Source organism: Callorhinus ursinus, unplaced genomic scaffold (assembly GCF_003265705.2).
Source record: "Callorhinus ursinus isolate GAN/ISIS: 27379988/994484 unplaced genomic scaffold, GSC_fseal_2.0 scaffold1, whole genome shotgun sequence".
NCBI lineage: Eukaryota > Metazoa > Chordata > Mammalia > Carnivora > Otariidae > Callorhinus > Callorhinus ursinus.
Genome location: NW_027397063.1, coordinates 119290182 through 119314874, shown reverse-complemented (window position 1 = coordinate 119314874; position 24693 = coordinate 119290182). Strand labels below are relative to the sequence as shown.

General features: G+C 41.6%; 1 protein-coding gene across 2 annotated transcripts in view; it reads left to right on the top strand.

Annotated features, from left to right (window-relative positions):
* Window positions 1-414: 414 nt before the first annotated feature.
* Window positions 415-24693, top strand: part of ACP3 (acid phosphatase 3) — a 46307-nt gene continuing 22028 nt past the window's right edge. The window contains exons 1-7 of one of the 2 annotated variants that reach the window (XM_025882222.2): window positions 415-694; window positions 7686-7781; window positions 11013-11099; window positions 11762-11914; window positions 17019-17117; window positions 21139-21231; window positions 23238-23370. In XM_025882222.2, the coding sequence (XP_025738007.1) occupies window positions 578-694; window positions 7686-7781; window positions 11013-11099; window positions 11762-11914; window positions 17019-17117; window positions 21139-21231; window positions 23238-23370 (778 nt within the window). In that variant the 5' untranslated portion in view covers window positions 415-577. The remainder of the gene's footprint in view (window positions 695-7685; window positions 7782-11012; window positions 11100-11761; window positions 11915-17018; window positions 17118-21138; window positions 21232-23237; window positions 23371-24693) is intronic. The other variant, XM_025882215.2, reaches the window with a different exon arrangement.

The window sequence follows — 24693 nt, the reverse complement described above, 5'->3', positions numbered from 1 at the left end:
ACACCTCTCAAAAAAAAAAATAAACAAAAATAAAAACACCTCTCTAGACTACATGAGAGTTTTACAAAAGGAAGCCAAGTTTGGCCTGGGGAATAGACCCAAAATATGCCAGTACCCACAATCCCTTCCATATTACTGTGCTTATATTCCTGGATTCCCAAAAGATTAGGAATCACTGGCCTAAGGTTTCCAAAGTCAAGGTAGATCCCTTTCCCAAGTGACAGGCAGAAAGCAAACACTCTATCACACCCTATCTAAAGAGAATGTGAAAATTTAAAAAAAAAAAAAAAAATCTCCTAACATGCTCCGTGACCTTGAGCAACAGCTTTCCCCTCCCTGGAGCTCAGTGTTCTACCTTAAATCCAGAAGATTGTGCTCTCTCACACCCAGCCCCCAAATTATCTGACCAGACACGCCAAACCCCGCCCCAAACTACCTGGTGATCTTACTACTTCTGAGTCTGACTCCTCCCAGTGACTCCTTCCCTTTCAATCCTTTGTTAAATAGCTTCCCCTCTAATGGCTTTTGCTCTGGAAACAGCACCTCCAAACTGCTGCCCGAGACAGCACTCCCCAGCATGAGGCCTGCCCTGCTCCTCGTGGCCAGGGCAACAAACCTTTGCCTTAGCTGCTTGCTTCTGCTCTCCGGGGTAGGCCGAGGTGCGGTAGCTAAAGAGCTCAAGTTGGTGACGTTGGTGAGTAGGCTTTTCTATTGTTTTTCCCTTAAAACTGTTACCAGCAGGGTCTGATATCCAAGTATCAGGTTTCACTTTACCCCCTACTACTGTCTCCCAGAGACCAAACTCAGAAAGTGAATCATCTAGTTTCGCAAGTTCCTCCTAACGAATGCTTAACGTGTCCTGACAAAAAGTATTTGCTTTGGTTATTTGTGCCTTTGCTGCTATTATTTATTTATTCACTTACTTCACAGCTGCCTTGAGTGCATTTCCTTCTGATAGCCACATGATGCTGGGGGGGGAAGCCTCAGCTAGCCACGTTAGCACCAGGAGCTAAGCAGACTTCATTCAGTGTAATGAGTATTTAAAAACAGTCATCTTCTGCATGAAGTAGCCCCTTCCCCCCCTTTTTTAATCAGGAAATTGGAAACTATATTTGTAAACAGTCTTTGAAGCATAAAAGTGAAACTAAATTCGAGATTTCGAGGACTTCCTGATATGTAGATTTGGTTGATCATTAAAATAATGTTTTTCTCCCCCGGGGCAGTGTAAAAAGTTATGGGAGGGGCGCCTGGATGGCTCAGTTGGTTAAGCAACTGCCTTCGGCTCAGGTCATGATCCTGGAGTCCCAGGATCGAGTCCCACATCAGGCTCCCTGCTCGGCAGGGAGTCTGCTTCTCCCTCTGACCCTCTTCCCACTCGTGCTCTCTATCTCTCATTCTCTCTCTCTCTCTCAAATAAATAAATAAATAAAATCTTTAAAAAAAAAAGTTATGGGAAAAGAGGGGTGGCTGGTGCGAGAGGTTAAGGAAAGAAAATACACTGTTGACGTTGTCTTCAAAATAGGTAGGAAGGGGGTTTGCAAAGTGAAGGAGATTTATCACTTTATCTGTATGAGTCCTGGAATTAATCCCTCGGTTTCTCTGTCCGTGATTTTCTCGGTATCTCTGCTTCTCTTGAGCCGTTTCACTCAGTCTCCCTCCGCCTCTGACCCTCTCTTTGTCTTTCACATCCGCTCTCTCAATCTCTTTCTCTTCCTCACCTTTTTTTATTTGATAGACTGAAAATATGCTGACAAATAAGTAAATTTTCTTACTGTAAGAATACTCAAAATTTATTTCTATAATTTGCAGGGAGGTCATCTTTTACCTAAAAATCAAACATGAAGTTCCTATTTCCTCAGCTTAGTGTATTCAGAACTCCTTTCTTTCCCTTCTACAGAAACAAATTTCTGACCATATGATTATGCAAATTATCTTTACTAGGTCCTAAGTCAACACAGGAGAGAGAATCAGAGAAACATATCAATTTATTTACAAATGATTTACCAGCTGTCAGACTTCGGTGCTGAAAAAAAAAGTGTGTCATATCATGTACCTTCTGTAGAGAAATCCGTGCAAGTTGGACTTTTACTTATATTCATGGGTTCCTGGCCAACATGTGCATTAAGCAAGTGTGGGGACGCCGCGGAAATGGCACTGTCAACACTGTCAGTCTGTGGCAAGTTGGTTGAGAGGTAATCCTCTCTGAGATACTACCATGAACTTGCAGTTAACCGCATGTGGTCGATTCGCTCCCTGTTTTACTCCAGCGCAGGCTCACTTCCCTCGACTACCAAACTGTTGTGGGCTTCCTTTCTCCCCCTTCACGTTCAGTTACCATGTGTTCAGGGACTACAAGTTAATTCTTCCCTAAGAAAAACCTGAGGGGCGCCTGGGTGGCTCAGCCAGTTAAGCGTCTGCCTTCTGCTCAGGTCATGATCCCGGGGTCTTGGAATCTAGCCCCGCATCGGGCTCCCTGCTTATCGGAGAGCCTGCTTCTCCCTCTGCCTGCCGCTCCCCCTGCTTGTGCTCTCTCTCTCTCTCTCTGACAAATAAATAAATAATATCTTTAAAAAAAGAAAAGAAAACCTTACAAAGATAGCTCTCCTGGAGCTAAAAGGAATAAATAATATTTATCACACAAGACTAATGTTAATTTTTCCTACCAAGGCTTTCTTCCGTTAATGGTAGATGAAGGGCGACTTAATACAACTTTCTTGGCTCTTACAAAACAATATCTATCTAAGGACTTACACAATTAGATACTATTTTCTTCTTTTTATTGATTATGGGGAATATATGACTATAAATGGTTAAATTATATGCCCAGGCAAATCCTTAGAAAATCATTAGAACCGGAATAAAAGAAAGGTGCCTCTGCTCAAAGTGGTAACATTTGTAACAATAACCAATCATTACTCAATGCTTATTATATGCCAGGCATTGTTATGAGAGTTCAATATGGAATATGTCACATTATCCTCCCAACAACCCTGTAAAGTAGGGTTGCTAGGAAAACACAGGATACCCAGTTAAATTTGAATTTTGGGTAAACAACAAATAATTTTATAGCATAAAGCATGTTTCGTGCAATATTTGGGCATCCTGTAGTTTGGTTTGCTACATCTGGCAACTGTTCTATAAAGTTTTATAAAAACCTTACTATCTCTATTTTATAGATAAAGAAATTGAAACGCAAAGAGGTTAAACAACTTGGCCATAGTTACACAGTAACCGTGGTGTAGTCAGGATTTGAATCCAGGCTGTATGATCGAAGAGGCTATGCCCCAAATCACTATACATATTCCATTCCTGCTGTGTGCACTTAAGCCAGCGTATGGAGCTGAGATCTCCCCGTGGAGGTTAGGTGTACAGACTTAACACATCATCAGTAGGTAGTTTCCTCGCTGTTTCTCTGTGATCCAAGAATAATAAATCTTTCCCACTTCTGAAAAGCTGTTCTTGGTAGCAAGAGGAGGAAACTGCCCTTGGTTCTTGTTCTGTCTCATGAACAGAGTTATCACACAATCTTTTAAAAACAGGTTTATCAACATGTGTCCCACGGAATACTAGTTTGACAAGTTGTTAACAGGAGTTTCTTGGTTAAAAAAATGGGTTTCAATAGTCAAATCAGTTTTGGGAACAGAACAAGGGTTACACTGTATTTCAGGTCTCTAAAGGGCAGGACTCCTCAGTCTTTAATATTCTAATATGTATGGGCACCTGGGTGGCTCAGGTCGTGATCCCAGGGTCCTGGGATCAACTCCCATATCGGGCTCCCTGCTCAGTGGGAAGTCTGCTTCTCCCTCTCCCTCTGCCCCTCCACTCACGCTCTCTCTCACTCTCTTGCTCTCTCTCAAATAAATAAATAAAATCTTTAAAAAAAAATAATATTTTATTATGTGCTGTGGCTTTAAAGGAATGGATCTAGTAGTAAACTATATTTCCTGAACTTTGACCACAGAATCCACCTCCTTCTTTTTCCAGAGTGTCCCATTAGAAAACCCTTAGAGAATCATTATATCTAACTTTTTAGAGAGACACTAATAAGTATGGTGAGTATGGGAGGTGAAGGGAGACCTCTCTTGGTTGCCTTTTTCAGGAGGGACCTGAATTTAGTGACCTCCAGGATTAGAAGTAGAAGTAGGACATTACAGGCAAGGAAGAACCAAGGACAGTTTCCTCCTCTTGCTGCCCAGAACAGCTTTTCAGAAGTGGGAAAGATTTATTATTCTTGGATCACAGAGAAACAGCGAGGAAACTACTACGGACGCGTTAAGTCTGTACACCTAACCTCCACGGGTAGAACATCACCACCCTGAAGCTAGAACAATGTATTGATGGAAGAGCAGGGGCTCTGTGTTTAGCAAGACCATAAGGTAGTAACATCGAGGTGGGCAGGGCCAGATCAGGCAGGATGATGTAACACGCCGAATCTGCTCAGCCGATCATTCATGGGGGTACCAAACCATGGCTCTTTTTTTTTTAAAAAGTTACCTGTGATCTAAAAGGATGAAGTGAATGTGATGTGGTGGGGAAAACAGTGGGTAGCAATCATGAAAACTAGGAGATCTGGACGGCTCATTCAATCTCTTTGAACCTCAGTTTCCTTCTTTATTCAGGACAGCAATAGGGCCAGCCTGGCCTCACTGGAGTTGTGAGAATTGAAAGAGTGAGTGGGGAAAAGACTGTACAAAACGTGGAGGGTTGCACCCATGTAAGGGGTTGGTCTCCTGGATGTCTTCCTATTGCAATTACCACTAGGACTGCAAAATAGTCCTAGGGCTGACCCTATATATTTAGGTTTCTAAAGGATTTCATAGAGTATGATTGTAGGATTGAGAACAGAAGTTATAAATTCAGCAGAGCTGCAGTTAAGAAGTTTGCCTTACCACAGGCTTAAAAGAGCACCGAGGCACAGTCCAAAGTCTCCAGCTGAAACTCCAGGAGCTCAAGAATGGCACGTGTGCACTTGAGGGCACTAACTGATACGCACGCAGGCGCATGCACCCGCACACATATTGATTTCCAGCATCCGGGGGCAGGGAAGGGATGGTTTATTAATTGTCTCTGGGAGATACCCCTTCTGAAGAGCTCACAGCATGTGTGAGTCACTACCTCAAAAACTCTTAAAACTTACTACAATATAGGGGAGTACAATTATTCCTGACCTGTAAGGACAGAGTAAGAAAACTTGTTCAAACCTGTGATTATGTTCCAGGGCTCTGCTGTTTAAATAACCCTCCTCTAAGGGAACCATGCTTATTTTTCTCCCCAGGCTATACTGTCATTTAGATGCATAATCTCAGTTTTATTTTTTAAATAGGATTTGGAATTGTTTCTTACATCAAGGTTTTCCTCTAGTGCAACACCACCCCCTCCCCCCACAACACACAGAGCTCCCAATCTCAGAGGAAAAGACGGGAGTTTATAAAGAAGCCCCAGATCCCAGATCACCCACTGGTGGTGGGATGCTGAGGGGTGCGTTTTAGCAGAGAAATGAGCCCCTTACACGGGTTAAGAATGCTGGCATTGAAGGCACACGGTTTGTGTTTGGATCTCTGCTGTGCCACTTACACGCTGTGTGACCTTGGGGAGGTCACTTAACTAGGGCTGATTTCCTTGTTTGTGAAATGAAGATAATAATTGTAAATGCTTTGGAGAACTGATGAATGGATTAAATTATGAGAAGCATTTAGCACAGTTTTTGGGACACAGCAAGCATTCAAAAAACCTTGAGGAGTTATTGTGGTTATAGGCTGGTAGGAAGTGTTGTAAATTATTTTGCTACAATGTCTCTCATCTGACTTCCCTTTGGCTAACTCAGGAGTTCTCAACCAGAGATGATTTTGCCCCCCAACGGCACATTTGGCAGTGTCTGGAGAACGTTTTCGTTGTCACAGTTAGGGACTGCTCCTGGCATCTAGTGCGCAAAGCCCAGGCACACTGCTAAACATTCTTCAGTGGACAGGATAGCCCCTCACAAGGAATTATCCAGCCCAAAATGTCAACAGTGCTGAGGTTGAGAAGCCCTGGAAACTAAACATTGTAGGATTTATAATCTACTGAAACCACGTAACAATTTTAGTTACTCAGATCTAGGAAAGTATTTTGCACAATTACCTGGGATCTAAAAAGTCAAAAATATGTTTGGATTATAGAAAGAGCCCTAATGAGGGGCGCCTGGGTGGCTCAGTTGGTGTCTGCCTTCGGCTCAGGTCATGATGGAATCGAGCCCCCTGCATCAGGCTCCCTGCTCAGTGGGAAGCCTGCTTCTCCCTCTCAGTCTGCCCCCCCCACATACACTCATGCTCTCTCTCTTGCTCTCCCTAATAAATAAATAAAAATCTTTTGAAAAAAGAAAGAGCACTAATGATTAGCCTTGATAATTTCTGAAATTATTCAGCCTTTCTTCCAGCCATGAAGGGACCATTCATAACAGCAGTTTCTTACCTGACCAAAATGATTTCCTAAGATCCACTACGCCATGGTCTCTGTTTGCTGTAGCCTGTTCTACTGCAATTTTTATTTCTCACCAGTTTAGGGGACCAAAAGATAAGTTTTCTTTAGACACCAGAGACACAGCCCAAGTCCCATAAGCCTCTCTCACTTTCTTGGAATCCCATCTGAAAGATGGTCAACATTTAGGACTGTTCCTTATTCCGTGTCTACTGGAGCATCTTAGCCAGGTAGTGTCAATGACAAGTGCAGGAAATCTCAAATGATGCAAGGTGTTATGTGGCCCTCCTCTGTATTAAAAATGTTTGCTGGCATCAGTATAGACGTCATCTTGGATTTCTTGAGTGTTTTTCATGTCTTATCTTTTGCTTATAAAATAGCTTTGTATTTAGCTTGGTATTTTATTCAGAAAGCACATTGGAGTCATAAAATACCAAGGTTTTGAAAATCCAAACTACTCTCCCCAAAGAGGAAAATGTGCAATCAAAATAGCATGACATGCATACAAATTCAGAGGTATGTTCTTAAAGTATTAAGAATTAGCTTTTCTAATCTCCCTCTCCATAAGTCCTTTATCTCTAATCTAAAAACTAATCATTGGCTCAAGATGGTCACAAATTATATGTGGCATTTAAATCTACTATTTCATCATATGTAAAAATTTTAACACCATAATTAAGGAAGATTACTTCTCATCAGTGTCTGCAATAAAGTGATCTTGCTAAGCTTTGTGTTCCTCCTTGCCCCAATATACAAACCAGTCTCCATGAGTGACTCGCCTGCTTTCTAATGACTGACCGTCTTGTTACTTACATTACCTGAAACACAAGAAAGTGTTAGTGAGCTTAAAACAGCGCTTCTTAACCTGAGATTTACCTGGGGAGGTCTTTTTTTTTTTTTAAGATCCTTTTATTTATTTGAGAGAGAGAGTGAGAGATCATAAGCAGGGGGGATGGTGGATGGAAAGGGAGAAGCACTCTCCCCACTGAGCAGGGAACCCAATGCAGGACTCAGTCCCAGGGTCCTGAGATCATGACCTGAGCTGAAGGCAGACCCTTAACTGAATGAGCCACCCAGGCGCCCCTTACCTGGGGATGTCTTTAAAATCCTGATTCCCTGGCCACATCCCAAGGTTGAAAACCAGTGGTTTAGAAGAAAATCTATTAGGATGAGCTGAGGCAAAACACCTAAGTGAAATTTGTAATGTTACTGTCTTGATCTATTTTCAGGTATTTAGGCATGGAGACCGAAGTCCCATTGAAACCTTTCCTAACGACCCCATTAAGGAATCCTCATGGCCACAAGGATTTGGCCAACTCACTCAGGTTGGTTGGATTTTCAGCTAAAGTTTGCTGATGAGTCTTAAGGGAAACTGTGTGGAGTTTGTAATACATTGAAACCATATAACCACTTCAGTTACTAGGAACTAAAAGTTGAAAATGTGTTTTGATTGTGAAAGGCGAGGCACAATGGTTAACTTCGATAATTTCTGATCATGACCAAGTCACTCCTAGTGACTAGTAACTGTAGGAAAATTGTATAAAATTGCCCGTTTTGATCTTTTTTTGCCCTGTTTGGCTTTATTAAAGCCTAAGAGCTGTGCATGGCAACAGATGAATACATGAGCTTAAAGATGCTGAGGAGAGCCAAGAGATACTTGGAAGCCTGCCCCTTGAGTTTCTCAGCCTCCTCCTGAGGAAGTAGAAAATAATCTTATAATCGATAAACTGAATCAGCAGGGTTGGGAAAACAGGATTCCTCTGGAAGTGCTGATATCAAATTTTATTTTTAATCAGCTGGATATACTGGGATTGAGGCCTTCTTATAAGTGGTCTTAAACACAGGGAGCCCTACTTCCTAAAGGAGAAGGTGAAGGCGGGGTTGGGTGGGGGACAGAGGCATCTGTAGTCACTGCCCCCGTGCCCTACCCCCTTCTCTTGCAAGAGTGGATCGCTCTTCTGTTTGGAGCCAGAGACCACGTGTGTTGCTTCTGTCCCGACCAAAGCAATGTTTAAATACATTAAGAAAATGTCATAGAATGTTTAGAGTTGAATGTCTCTAAACATTTAACCAAACATTTAACTAAGCATTTAAACCAATGGGTCTCAGTCTTGGCTAAACATTGAAATTATCTGGAGAGCTTTAAAAAATATCGATGTCTGTCTGCCTCCCAGACAGAGGTTCTTATTTAATTCATCTAGGGTACGACCTGGACATTGGGATTTTTAGAAACTCCTCAGTTGATCAGTTGACTCTAATGTGCAGCCAAGTCTGAGAATCACTTCCCTAATTCGACCACAATGTTTCATAGAGGAGAAATCCCGCAGAGGCTGTTTGAGGTCAGCATCTTTTGGCTCCCCGGTCAGAGCTCCTCCCACCATACCTCACTCCTACCCAGCTTTCAGCTCCTTAAACGAGAGAACATATATTGTGAAATGATCACTGTTACAAATTTAGTTAACATCTGTCATTTCATAGAGATACAATAAAATGAGAAAGCAAAAAAAAAAATTTTTTTTTCCTTGGGATGAGAACTCTTGGGATTTACCCTCTTAACAACTTTCATATGTATGATAGAGCTATTTTATCCATAGTCGTTATGCTGTACATTAAATCCCTACTACTTATTTACCTTGTAACTGGAAGTTTGTACCTTTTGACCACCTTTTTCCCAATCCTCTTCCCCCCCCTTCCCCTGCCTCTGGTAACCACAAATCTGATCCCTTTTTCTAGGAGTTTGGTTTTTAAAATTTTTTTGAGATTTTACATATAAATGAGATCATACAGTATTTGTCTTTCTCTGGCTTATATTATTTATATTATTTAGCATAATGTCCTCAATGTTTATCAATGTTGTCATAAACAGCAGGATTTTATCATTTTTTATGGCTAAATAATATTCCATTATGGGTGTGTGTGTGTGTGTGTGTGTGTGTGTGTGTGTGTGTGTGTGTACCAAGCTGTATGCTGTATATCTTAAACTCATACAGTGATGTATGTGAATTATATCTCAATAAGACTTGGGGAAAAAAGAAAAAATGCAGATTCTAATTCAGCAGGTCTGACATAGGCCTAAGAGTCTTTATTTCTAATACACTCCAAGGTGAAGCCAGTGATGCTGGTACATGGCCACTCTTGAAGTCGCAAGGTTCTAGAGCTCAAATTCCTGCCCTTGGCCAGGTACTTGCAAGCTACATAATGACAAGGTAATGGCTTTCTAGGTCAGTGGTTCTCAAAGTGTGGTCCCTGGACAGGCAACATCACCATTACTTGGAAACTTGTCAGAAATGTAAATTGTCTGGCCCTCCCCACTGAACCAGAAACTCTGGGCTTCATTTCTGGGAACCTTATTTTAATGAATCCTCCAGGTGATTCTGTGCATGCTGACATTTGAAAACCACTGCTCTATAGAAGATGACTCTTTAAAATTCAGCTGTAAGTTAGTATAACAAATTAGGCCCAAAGTACCTGCTTCTTTAGCTACCCATGTCATCCAGGAAACTAGCAGAACTCAAAGCACACATTACTCTTTCCCCACCTCCTTCCCTATCCTAGGGGGGTGGTGATGATCATGGTAGCCAGGAATACAAGCAAAGGAAGGAGTCGGACCAAGCAGAGGTTATAGGGACCACATCCTCTCTGACTACTGAAGTTCTAATAAAACTCGGGATTAAAGACAGACTTGAAGGCAGTGTTTCTCAAAGCATGGCACTCTCCTGCAAGGATCTGAATCACTCAGGGCCCTTGTTAAAATGCAGATTCCAGGGCCACACTGGGATCTAACAAGCAGGAAATCTCTGGGGGAAATGCTGAGGCATCTGCATTTCAACAAGCATCCCTAGGTAATTTTGCTTCTGATGCACAGTAATGCTTGAGGATCACTGAACTAAAGCAATATTTCTCAGTGATTACTGGCCATCAGAATCTTAATAAGCTTGTTAAAAAGGGGTTCCTGAGCTCCACTCCCTGACAAAAATTCTGGCTCAGAAGGTCAAGATGGGGCCCAAGACTTTGGTTTCTAACATACTCCCAAGTGATCCTAATACTGCTGATCCCCAGACCACACTTTGGGTAACAGACTCTAGTTTTTCAGGAACCAGGCATAAATAAACTGTGCAGATAATAAATCATTATACTGAGAGGTTGAAAGTGATCTGCAGATTCGTCAAGTCCAACCCGTTATCAGGTGGTTGAATTTCTTCCACAAAACCTCCATCAAGTGGTCAACCAGCTCTCTTGAATGTTTCACCAACAAAGATGAGCCAGTGATGTTCTACCACACCAGAGATGAACCATTTACTTAAACCAGATCAGTCACCAGCCATTAACTGTGCAAAGCTCTATGTTAAGTGCTAATGAAGATGCATGAGTTTTCTCAAGGAGTCATGGCTAAAGATTACAACTCTCTTTTCTTGTTTTCATTTAAAAATATGTTCTTGTGGAACTATTAAATTACACCATGGTTTGCTCTACACATTCAATAAGGAGAGATGAGACTCATACATGAAATGCACAGAATTTACTTTCACTGATTTTTGCTTTTATTTTTCCCATAGCTGGGCATGGAACAGCATTATGAACTTGGACAGTATATAAGGAAAAGATACAGAAAATTTTTGAATGAGTCCTACAAACATGAACAGGCAAGTTGGGGAGCCAAGAGTGGGAACCTATTTCCTTGAAAGAATTTAACATAATGTTGCATTTGTAAAAGTGCTTTTCCAGTTTCCCAAAGAACTTACACAAGTCAGAGATCTTATTTACAAATATACTCCTCTTTTTTTAAAGATTTTGTTTATTTATTCGAGAGAGAGGGAGAATGAGAGCATGAGTGAGGGGGACGGGCAGAGGGAGAGGGAGAAGTAGACTCCCCGCCAAGCAGGAAGCCTGATGCAGGGCTCTATCCAAGGACCCTGGGATCATGACCTGAGCCGAAGGCAGTAATTTAACCAACTGAGCCACCCAGGCACCCTAAATGTACTCCTCTCCATACAAATACTTTGTTCCTAAAAAATTTATGAATATGACTAAGTGCAAAATTTTATGGACCCCTATGGCAAATATTTTGGCTTGGCAATTAGCCACCACTTAATTGGTCTCTTTGTCAATTCAACTATTGACATACCAGGTGGCATTCTCATAATACTGTCTCTTCTATAGTAGATATTATGATCATGATGCTACCACAATGTTTGCTAATGTTTTCGTGTGAGGGTCCTGGCCTTTCTCAAATGTACTCTTTGCTCCACAGGGAAAAATGCACAGTTCCAATTAGTTGGAATCTCCTTTGATTTTCCCACTCTAGGTTTATATTCAAAGTACGGACGTTGATAGGACTTTGATGAGTGCTATGACAAACCTTGCAGGCCTGTTTCCCCCAGAGGGTATCAGCGTCTGGAATCCCAGCCTACCCTGGCAGCCCATCCCAGTGCACACACTCTCTCTTTCTGAAGATCGGGTGAGTATTCTGCTAAAACCTCCTATTTGGCCTAGGAGGAGGAAGGCAGGTTGCCCAGTACTTGTGAGTTTGGAGGTCTGGAGACTGCTTGGTCTGTGAAATCTTAATCCTTTTCTAAATAAAGCTGTGAAGGACAAAGTAGGACATAAGAAGCCCCAGGCAAGAGAGAGTAGGAACAGAATTTGAGTTTGGACCTTTATCATCCACTTTGTTTTGCCACCCTTTCAACAGATGGCAACATGGGGGCACCTGGGTGGTACAGTCAATTAAGTGGCCAACTCTTGGTTTGGCTCAGGTCGTGATCTCCCAGTAATGGGATCGAGCCCCACATCGGGCTCTTTTGCTCCACGCTCAACGCCAAGTCCGCTTGAGTTTCTCTCTCCTTGTCCCTCTGCCCTTCCCCACCACATGCTCACTCTCTCTCTCTCTCTAAAATAAATAAATAAATCTTTTTAAAAAAATGGCAATTTGCCCCTCTCCATCTTCACATGTACACACACACACACACACACACACACACACACACACACAGAGTTCCCCTTGTTCTACTTTCAATTCCCAGGCTTTTGGTGCCCCACAATAGGGTTCTCCTCCCTCCAGAATATTCTGAGACCTCTCTACCTACAAAATACCCCTCCCCACATGAAAACCCCCATTCTGAGGTAGGGGAAAAAAGAAAGATTTGAGTGCATAGTCAGTGACCAGCACTTTGATATGTGCCACCATATTTACCTTTCATAACAACCTTCAATGGACAATATTACTGTTCTCCTTTTATAGCCAGGGACATATGTGCTTAGAGAAAGAAACAAAATAGGCCCAGTGCCACAGAGCTGGTAAGCATCGCTACTGGGACTAGAACCAGGCCTATCTCATTCCAGAGCAATTTCCTTCCCTATAAACTAGTGGTTCTCAAAGTTATTATATTAGAATTACCTGAAAAAAAAATTTTTTAAATCCTGGCACCTAGGGCACTCTCTATAACAAATCGGGATCTCTGAGGGTGGGATGCAGGCATAGTACTTTTAAAATAATCCCCCTGGATGATTCTAGTGGACAGCATGTGTGAGAACCAGTACCATAAGCCAAGCTGCCTGAATGAGGCTTTTGAGAGAAACTCTCAAATCTATTTTGCACTGGGTAGGATGCACCAAAAGCTCTTTAATATTTTCAGAGGAATTGCTTTTGGTTTTAAGTAGGATGAAATAAATCTAACTAATCTCCCAGGTGTGGAATTTAAGACTATATGAAGGAGGGGCACCTGGGTGACGCAGTCGGTTGGGTGTCCGACTCTTGATTTTGGCTTGGCTCATGATCTCAGGGTTGTGAGATCGAGCCCCGCTTCAGGCTCTGATGCTGGGCGTGGAGACTGCTTAAGTTTCTCTCTCTCTCTCTCCCTCTGCTCCTCCCCCTTCTAAAAAATAAAAATTAAAAGAAAAAAAAAGACTATTTGAAGGGAATGTTTTGGGACAAGGAATCCGTGCTGATTCCCCTGCAGTCTCACTGTAAGCATGACCATGTCATCTCTTGGTAGCTGAGGCTGAGCATGACTTTTGCACTTGGACTGTTGCCCAGGGGCCCCTGGGGTAAGCTTCCGACCTCTTTGCCCTGCCAGTACTCCTAGACATTTGACTTAACTGTTGCATCTGATGACATAAGAATCTTTCCCAAATACTTTGTAGAAGCAGCCTGACCCTGTGAACCTCACTCTAGGTAAGTCTACTCCAACCACTTTTCTGATGTTTCCTGAAAAGACAGGATGATTTATTTGTACCTCTTTCCTTCACAGAATCAAGAGAGAAGTATTATGATGATCAGTATTCTTAGGAGTTTGTGAATATTTTCTTCCAAAAGAAAAAAAAATCGCTTTTGCCACAGCCTTTTCTGCATAGATAGACATGGACAGCAGCACCAGATTTAGCCAGTGTAGACCAAGGTAGATGTTTAACCCTTAATCCCGAAAGATAGTAATAAAATTATGTAGGAAAGAGACTATAGGAGCTATCAGAGGAGGAAAAGAGAGGGGCGCCTGCGTGGCTCAGTCAGGCGTCTGCCTTCGGGTCAGGTCATGATCTTGGGGTCCTGGGGCCAAGCCTGCTCAACGGGGAGCCTGCTTCTCCCTCTGCTTCTGCTCCTCCCCCCGTTCATGCACGCTTTCTGTCAAATAAATCAATAAAACCTTTAAGAAAAAAAGGAAAAGAGAAACAACGGAGAATGAGGAAGAGAGAAGCAAGATTATCTACCCATGGCTTCCAGCTATGTCCTCACTAAGATAAAAACAGTTTTAACATCAGCTAAGAAACCTAACAGTCAACACAGTCAACACACAGTCATTCCCAGAGCTGTGCGAAGTGCTGTAGAGAAACATGAGGCCAGGTTTCTTCCCTAATTCATCATCCACTTGATGAAAACAGATTTGCATGTGTGACGCGTGTAGACCACGATACGAAGTGGTGGGTGATGAAGCAAGGACAAGCTGCACCTGCGAGAGGGACTCGCAGAAGGACGCCCATGGCTCTACCACAGGCAGCCATTCTGGTCGTCACGGAGAGAGTGAGAGCTTGAACTAGACCTCGGAGGGGGGAAGGAAAGGAGAAGAAAGCAGCCCAAAAACATGGCAGTGGGTGAATATATAGAGGGCTTGCCCTTCTGTGTCCAGAGTTCTTATTTAGAAGGAATGAAAATGTCTGACTATGTTGGGCACAGACAGGAGAAACTAAATATTTCAGGACGACTTGTGAAAACCTGGTTAAGAAATGGAAGAGCTTGGGCGCCTGGGTGGCTCAGTTGGTTAAGCCACTGCCTTCGGCTCAGGTCATGATCCTGGAGTCCCAGGATCGAATCCCGCATCGGGCTCCCTGCTCAGTGGGGAGTCTGCTTCTCCCTCTGACCCTCTTCCCTCTCGTGCTATCTCTCATTCTCTCTCAAATAAATAAAATCTTTAAAAAAAAAAAAAAAGAAATGGAAGAGCTTTTGTGAATTGCAAAATGTTGATCAAATATTTAGATGATTATCCCACTTATTTTCAGCCTCTTTCAAGATGTGGGATGGGAAAACAAAAGTCTAGGAAGGCTGAGTAATTCACTAAAACCTAGATCTTTAAATGGAGAGTCCCATGCCTATTCCTCCGCAGTGCCGTTCCTTCGGTAGGAAAGTTGGAAGGCCATACAGGGAAATTGAGCTATAAAGCCGTGGACATAAAAAGAACCTGTGCACGTTCGTTCCTCAGTACTGTGCACACGTGATGAGCCGTGCTCCGAGGCATCTGTCTGACCACGGTTTGGAAGGAAAGGATACTGGAACCTCGGAGAATACCTGTGGAAGCCATTCAGGAATGAGGAAATGAAGGTTTGAAATTATATGGTAAAGACACGAGAAGAAGGAAAGCAGAGTGAGGCAAATGACAGAATCAGGAAGCAACTTATTTTTATTTTTTTAAGATTTTATTTATTTGAGAGAGAGAGTATGAGTTGGGGGGGAAGGGGCAGAGGGAGAAGCAGACTCCCCACTGAGCAGGGGGCCGGATGCAGAGCTTGATCCCAGGACCCCAGGATCATGATCTGAGCCAAAGGCAGACGCTTAACCCACTGAGCCACCCAGGTGCCCCAGGAAGCAACTTATTTTGAAAAAGTTTTCTGAGCAGCTACAAATATGCCAGGCTCTGTTCTAGGCACTGACAACACAGCAATGGATAAGACAGACAAGATCCTGGCTGTCCTTGAGATGACATTTTATAGGAAACAGATGGTAATGTAAAAAATAGTAATAATCTCAAATGGTGATGAGTTCCCCAAAGGAAATAAAGCAAGTTAATGTGATCATGGCTGGGGCTGAGTTAGAAGAGCCTGGCAGGAGTCACCAGGGGCAAGGTCTCGGGCAGGGAACAGTCTGCAGAGCCCCCAAGCCTGTGAGTTCAGGGGACGACAAGGAGGGGAGGCCCCTGTGTTGCTGGAGAAGAATAAGGGGGCAGTAGCAGGAAAGCAGGGCAGAGATCTTTAGGGTTAACTGAGTTTGGATTTTATTCCAAGTAAGATGAAAGCCAGTGAAGTTTATAAACTACAAAATGGCATGATCTGATTAATGCTTTAAAAGGATTTGTATTTATAAAAATAAAACAAAAAGGATTAGGGTAGCTGTGGTATGGAGAATGAATTGTAAAGATGGAAAGAATGGATGGATGCCTACTGACCAGACAGGAGGCTCTTTCATTAGTCGAAACACAGGTTATGATGGTTTGGACTGGGAGGGAACAATGAATATGATGAAGAGGAGTCTATTTTGGATATATTTTGAAAGTAAACAAGCAAAACTGATTAGTCTATGAAACAGGGTGATAAATTTTACCATTGGCCAAAGTAAATAGATTACAAAGGCAAAATGGTTAAAAATGAAGTTGACTTCAGTTTCGTACATGTTAAACTTGAGGAAGCAAAGAAAGCTCCAAGAAGTGATGTCCACTAAGGGCTGGAAAGAGAAGACCAGCCACAAATGAAAAGTCAGAGCAACAAAATAAGCTGAGGAGTCACCAACCTAGACATGAGGTTACAGAGGATGAGGATTGTCCAATTTAAACTCACCCCTTTGTCCTCATAATGGGTTTTAATAATGATATTATTAATTAATAATAAAAACCTTATTTTGACTGGAACTTAAGTCAGTGAATGGTTAATCAATCTCTCTCCAGAGCCTCTTACTCATTTCTCTATACTCGTGTGCATGGAGTGGAGGGGCAGGATGCCTTTGCACACACATGTGTATCTCATGCTAGAAATGTAAGAGGTCCAGTAGGAATCGAAATAATAGTTATATCAACATGGAAAACCAGGAAGTGTGAATATTTACCAACAACACAGTCCTATTTAGGCAAGTTCATGAAAGGGAAAAAAAAAAGGCTTTTCAGTTCTGGGTGCATATCCTACCATGTAAGACCTACAGACCATTTATCTCTTTTTCCTCAATTTTAGAATTTCCATTCAGCTCAGAACACATGTGAATCTTTTATTCAGATCACTTTGCCCCTAATGAGGCTTAAAACATGGCTGCAGCTTCTTTAGCAAAGTTCTTCTGACTAATAAAGAATTTGTGGTTTTTCTTTTGTTCTCAGTTGCTGTACCTGCCTTTCCGGGACTGCCCTCGCTTTAAAGAACTTAAGGAGGAGACTCTCAAATCGACGGAATTCCAGGAGAGGTTGCATCCTTACAAGGTTAAAAATCATGTCATTTAGTGGTGCACGGGAGGGTGAGGGCCAAGACAAAGGATGAAGCTCCAGCTTCTTAAAAGTGTGGGAGAAATGTGTCTGCCAGTGGCCAGTTAGAGCAGTGGGTTGAAACGTTTAATGACGGTCAGTCATCACTGTCTGGTCCCCTTCCCTGCGTGGGGCCACAAGCCGGTAAAGAAGCCAGTCCCTTTCTAATCCTATACCCGCGTGCCAGAAGGAACCGGACGAAAGTGCGTGGCTGGGTCAGAACACATGCAAGGCTAAAATGATCTTCCCTAATGAGGCTGAGGGTCTGGGACCATTGATTTCATATATAAAGATTAGTCTTTCTTATTTTATGTTTCCACTTTGCAAAATACCCCTTCTTAAGACGATGCTTAAAAAGTAGATATAATGCTCTGTGTTTTTAAAAAACAAAATTTTGAATCTCTAACACATTTCCGTGGTTCCAAAATTTTAAAAAATATAAAAAGGAATACAATGGAAAGTCTCTTAATGACCCCACACGTAACTGGTGGCAGCATTTTCTTATATAGTCTTGCAGTTTCTTTATGCATATGCAAATAAATATGAATATATTCTGGTAGTATCCCCTTTGCTACACAAAAGTAGTATACTGTATTCACAGAGTTGGGCACTTTGGGTTTTTTTCATTTAACAATATATCTTAGAAATGTTACTCAATCTGTACATAAAGAGTTTCCTCATTTTTTATAACTGCATTGGAATTCGTGGACGTACCATACTTTCTTTAACCAGTCTATATTGATGGACAAGTGAGTCATTTCCAATCATTTACAGTCTGTATGAGTATCTTGTGCATCTAAATAATTTCACAAGAATATCTGTGGAATAATACCCCAAAAGTAGAAATTCTAGGACAATATGAAATATTATCAAATTGTTCTCCAAGGAGGTTATACTAATGTCTGACCCGATCAACAATGCACAGGATTGCCTGTTTCTCTATAACCTTGCCAACGGTGTGTAGACAACTTTGGGGATACTTGACAGTCTGTAAGTAAAAAACCGTACCACTAGAAGCATCCCCTCTAAAATCAGCAACAAGACAAGGAAGCCCAGAACCATCACCATTATAAAGCATTGTGCTGTAATATTTTTCTCTTGTGATGAGTGAGTTTGGAATATTTTTATCTAGTTAAATGCCTTTTGTATTTCCAGTTGTCTTCCTATCCCTTGACCATTTATCCTTTGGATTATTGGTTTTCTCTTTCCTGTACATTGTAGGAGCTTTCTCAATATATTTTGACATTTTTTTCCACAAACGTGAATGGCATGGTTTCTATTGTTTGCCTGTTGATACTGGTTATAGTGTTTTTGCCATGGCATAGTCCTAAGTGTGCTGATGTGTTCCTATATGGTTTGTATATTTGTAGTCATATTTAGAGAAGCTTTCTCGATTCCTAGGTTACAAAGGAAGTCTGTAATGTTTTCTTCTAATTCCACTATATCTTCATGTTTGCATTTACATATTGGATCCTTTTATACTGGGGTTAGGTGCAAAATTTGCATCCTGCTTAAGTTTTCCCATATTACCCAATAACCCCATCACTATTTATTGACTAGTCCATCTTTTTCCCATCTTTTTCCTATTAAATATATTAAAATTCCCCTATTTTTATTTATTTTTATTCCCCTAAATTCTATTTATGTGGTCTGTTGCTGGAATTTTTATCCTATCCAATTATTCTTTCATTTCACTAGCCAAAACTACACTGTTGTACTTAGTAAGACTTTATACATGCTTTAATATCTAAAAGGCTTATCACCCCTCATTCTCTACTTTTCTGAGTTTTCATGACTGTGTTTTTATCTTCTTTATGAACTTTAGAATCAGCTTGTCTCAGTTCCAAAAACTTTTCTTTTTACTTTCTAGTGTTTCTAGGGGTCGTATTAAATGTATAAATTAACTTGGAGAATTCACAACTCTATGATGTTGAGTATTCCTTTCTTGGTACATTATCCTATTTGTTCAAGAATTTTTTAAGGTTTTCTTCACATAGGTCTTTACATTTATCTTGAAACTTGTGCCAAGCTTATAATATCTGCAAATAACCTTGGCTTACCTCAACTTTTCCAATATTTTTACCTCTGATTTCTTTTGCGTATTTGCACTGGCCAGTACTTAGAATAGAGTAGGACGTAACTATTTTTACCTCTGATTTCTTTTGCGTATTTGCACTGGCCAGTACTTAGAATAGAGTAGGACATAACAGTACTGGCTGTGGGCATCCTCAGCTTATTTTTTATTTTAGAAGTGTTTCTCTATTAAGCATGCTGGCTTTAGGACCAAATAGAGATATTTATACCAAATTAAGGAAGTAACCATCTTTCCTATTTTTTATTGTTTTTATACAATACTAGTGTTTAATTTTTTGAAAAATCTTTTTGACATTATTTAAATACAATCAAGGAGCACCTGGTGGATTAGGCGGTTAAGCATTCGACTCTTGATTTCAGCTCAAGTCATGATCTCAGGTTGTAAGATTGAGCCCCAGGTAAGGCTCCGTGCTCAGCGGGGAGTCTGCTTCTCTCTCTCTCTCTCCCCCTCTGCCCCTCCCTCCAGTGTGTGAGTGCTCTCTTTCTCTCTCTCAAATAAATAAATCTTTAAAAATATATATATAATCAAGTTATTTTTCTCCTTGGATCAATTACTAAGATTAATTATATTCGTAGATTTACTACTAATGAGCCATCTTTACATGTCTAGACTCAAGCCCCTTTGGATATTGAATTATTTGTTAATATTTTACTCAGACCTTTTGCATTCATATTCAAAGTATCATTGGACTATAGTTTTCTTTTCTGGCCAGTATTTTGTTAGTGTCTGTGTTGCCCTTAGTTCATAAAAATATTTTGGAGGGCGCCTGGGTGGCTCAGTCAAGCGTCTGCCTTCAACTCAGGTCATGATCCCGGAGTCCTGGGATCGAATCCCGCATCGGGCTCCCTGCTCAGCAGGGAGCCTGCTTCTCCCTCTGCCTGTCTCTCTCTGTCTCTTCTGAATAAATAAATAAAATCTTTTTAAAAAGTAAATAAATAATAAAAATAAAAATATTTTGGAAATTTTCTTTTTTTTTTCTTTCCCTATACTCTATAACAGTTAAAATAGCATTAGAATAATTTACTCTTGAAAATCTTGGTTGAATTTCTCCATAAAGTCATCTGGCCCTGGGGCTTTTGTTTGGTTTGGCTTGGTTTGGGGGAAGATCTTCAATAATTATATTTGTTTTGTGGATATCTGTTTAGGTTAAATTGGCAAATTTATATTTTCCTAGAAAATTTATCCATTAAACAATATCTTCCACAAGGATTCCCAGAAATTGCTGCCAAATTCATCAGGCAGATAGCTGAATAGTGGATCTCATTACCATGACAATCCAAGAATGATACAGAACCTAGAGAAATGTTTGTATCCCACCCAAATTTCAAATGTATAGCCAGATAGCAGGTCCAGTTTCTGTGGTATATTCCTGAGGTGCTCTGGCCTAAGACATGGTTTCCCTTCACATCTTGATCAGTCATTTATGTGTGAGTTCTACTTCACCTACTTCCCCCAAAATTTTGAGGTAGTACACTTGGCCTGATTCTGGGACAAACCAGGAATACATGGCAGTAAGCCAGCATCCACCCACATTTTTACTGTAATCATGAAAAATGATCAATTTAGTGTTCATGAAATTCTTTGGGTTCATATTACCACAGCCAATATTCCTGGTGCACTTTTATGTGAAGAACAGTGTTCTCAATGGGGGCAGATATGCCCCACAGAGAACCCGGGCAATGTTCAGAGACGCTTTGGGTTGTTACAACTGAGGGAATAGGGATGATGCTCATCATCTGGTGGGTAGAGAACGCAGATACAGCCAAACCCCCTACAAAGCACAGGGCACCCTCCACAAGAAAATTATCCAGCCCCATATGTCAGTAATGCTGAAATTGAGTGACTCTAATGTAGAAATATTTTCTCTGTCCGTGTGTGTTTCAGGATTTTATAGAAACCTTGCCAACATTCACAGGATACCATACCCAGGACCTTTTTGGAATGTGGACTAAAGTCTACGACCCTTTATTTTGTGAGGTAAAAGAAAAAAATATCAAAAATTAACTTGCAATCTGATTTTTTGACTTATGGCTGTTTTGAAACAGATGAATACACTTTCTGGCAGATATATTAATTATGCTTCCTTTGACATTGAAACACAATTCAAGATTTCTTTACATTAAATTGAAAACTAACTTTTTCTCTCCATTATTTATGTTTTCACACTTTCGAAAATTGCAGGCAAAATTGCTTTTCTTCTGTGTCTTGCCGTTCACTTATTTTTCAGTCACTCAGGAATGCAGGGCTCCTGTTATGGATTTTAATGAAAAAAAGAATATTGTTATATAGACAGAGCCAAAAAAAAAGGGGGAGGGTACCTGATTTCTGGATATAGAAATAAGCAAGACAACTTTAAGCCAGGCTATTGAAATTGGTTTATTGGTAATCTCTTCCTTGCTATACATGCATATGAAATAACCTGTGAAGCTCCATCAGTTACCATTGGGGTTTTCAAGGCTACTTGGTATTTTTCACTCACTATGCACCACCTACTGGCCCAAAGGAGTACTCTGTAATCCTGTTTTCCCGACTGGGTTCCCTGATTCCTGGGGCAAAATTCTGACCACCCACAGGACTTATATCCACCTTAAGATCATCATAAGGGCCTGGGGGCCAGCAATTATTTTCATGGTTCCGTGTCAGTAACAAACGACAGTTTGCCCCCCCTCCATAACAGTTTATTGACCTTCACATGACCTCCTGATATTTTCACTTTATCATTAACAGCTGTTTCAAGGAAGATTTATTAGCCTTATAAAAGACTCTTGAGGGGCGCCTGAGTGGCTAGTCAGTTAAGCATCCAAAGCTTGGTTTAGGCTAAAGGTCATGATCTCAGGATTATGAGATGAGCCCCATGTCGGGCTCTGCCCTGGGTGTGGAGCCTGCTTGGGATTCTCTTCCTCTTCCTCTGCCCCTACCCGACCCCCTCCCCCCTGCCAAATAAACAGATCTTAAAAAAAAAAAACTCTCCAATAGAGACAAGAGCCCATATTTTTGTTCAAGTCTTAATTTTCTTTTTTTTCTTCCTCACTACAGGTTGATCTGAGCTGTTGCATGATGTGGCCGTGGTGCATGGTTTCTTTTTCACTTCTTTCCCACTTATTTCCTCCCTAGGCACTCCACTTTGATCTCCTCTCTCAAGTACTCTCTCTCTCTCTCTCTCAATCCTACCTTTGAATCTGGGGGATTCTTAATCAACTTTTCATAGCAAGTAAGAAATATTGGCAGGAAGTCTACACCAGTCCGGCTGTCTAGCTTATTCATCCATTTAATACGTATTCACTAAGATCCTACTGTGTGTACAGTGCACATTCCCCAGAAGGCAGTAAACTAGAAGCTGTTGGGAGTGGAGGGTCTGGTACTGAAGGCTCCAGAAATACATTGCCTCTCCCAGCTGTCCTCTAAGGGCACTCACTCAGCTTTGACAGAAACATCATCTAACCCTGTCAGTGTCACCTTCCCCCCAAGTTCATAGATCTCTAAACCTTTCATAAAGGAAAGAGGTACATTCTTGCCCTGCCTCACGCTTTCTCTGCAAAATAGGAATCCCCCTTTGCCCCCACAGTTCAGCCAAAAGCTATGGACTTGGTAGGAAGGAGCAAATCAGTCTCTGTGAATTTCCCTTCTGAAAATCAATACCGCTACTAATCACAAAATAGTTTTCCTAGGGGCGCCTGGGTGGCTCAGTCGTTAAGCGTCTGCCTTCGGCTCAGGTCATGATCCCAGGGTCCTGGGATCGAGCCCCACATCGGGGCTCCCTGCTCAGCAGGGAGTCTGCTTCTCCCTCTCCCGCTCCCACTGCTTGTGCTCTCTCTCTCTCTGTCAAATAAGTAAATCTTTAAAAAAATACATAAAAAATAAAAAAATAAAGTTTTCCTAGAGAGAAACAACAGGATAAGGCTAGACCCAGTAGTTCTTGTGGGACAAAGAGGACAAAAAATCATTTAAAAATACACATTTTCTTCCCTTTTTCTTTGCTATAGAGTGTTCACAATTTCACTTTACCCTCCTGGGCCACAGAGGACACCATGACTAAGCTGAAAGAATTATCAGAGTTGTGCATCCTGTCCATCTATGGAATTCACAAGCAGAAAGAGAAATCTAGACTGCAGGGGGGTAAGTCTATAAAAACGTAAAAGGACTGTACTAGATTTGTGGTGGAGTGATCAGGGCCTGAGTGCCGTCCCACCACTAATCAGCTGTGTGACCTTGGACTGGTCCCTTCATTGCTCCTACACTGGTTTCCATTCTTCAAAATGGGGATAATAATGATACCCTCCTCACGGGTGGTAAGGATTAAAATAAATGGGTGTATTCAAAAAGTTTGGGACAAACAGTACCTGGTACGTAACACACTGTCAATAAACATTACGTGTTTTCATAGTCATTAATGTTACCCACTCTGGACCTTAGTTTTCCCATCTGGGAAATGGACGCTTTGGGCTAAAGCTAAAGGATCTTTTTCATCCTTTCCAGATGAAACAATTAAGGATTTTGTATCTAAGCCCCACGGAAAGCAGTTGTGTCTGGCGGCCTATAAGATGAATTCTTCTAGTGGGAAGTATGACAAAAGGGGCCCATTTTCCTGAGGTAGCATTGTTAAAGTTAGTAAAACACATTTTGCAGATTAATTATGTTATGTAGATTAATACATATTGCAATCGATAAATTTATGACACAACTTAAATTTTTCCATTGGTGTTGAATGGCATTTATTTCTCAGTGATGCCTCCTTTCAGCTGGATTTGGCCCTTCATAGCATAGGACATCCTATCATAATAAAAGTAGACCCGGGCAAGAGGCTGCCAAGCCCTTCTAATCAGGATAGGTGGGTGGAAGAGAGAAGGTAGAACCAGGCAGAACAGCAAGAGATGCTGATGCCTCTAAGGGCAATTGCACTGCAGGCCAAGACACCAAAGGGGGCGTCACCTCTAGGGGTTGTTAATGTAGACATGAAAAGTGAGGATGGAGAGCAAGAGGAGGTCCATTATGTCAGGCTGACATAACAGCGAAGAAATTCTCAGCCACAGGAGATGTTCCAAGTCATAGACTCTAGACAGGTGGAGAAAAACAGAGCAATCACATCAAGACTCCAACCATTACCAGACCCTCTTCACTGTGGGGTCAGGACCAGTTCAGCAGAGCCCCGGGAGGAGACAGAGGCAAAGCATCCTGGTTGTTGGACCAGACTGGGCAGATGTTCACTGGTCATGGCCCAGGCAGCAGCCCAATCTGATGTGTAAACAAAAAAGGAGGCAGAGGGTGGACGTTGGGCCCCACTGGCTACACATACACCAGGTCTTATTCCTGAACCACCAGGTCCCAGAGGTAGGACCCAATCCCAAGTCACATCAGAGGGTGGAGACAGCGCTCTTGATTGAGTTTCCCCCCACCCCAGTCAAAATGGGCTGAGGAATTCAGCCCTCACTACTCAACATG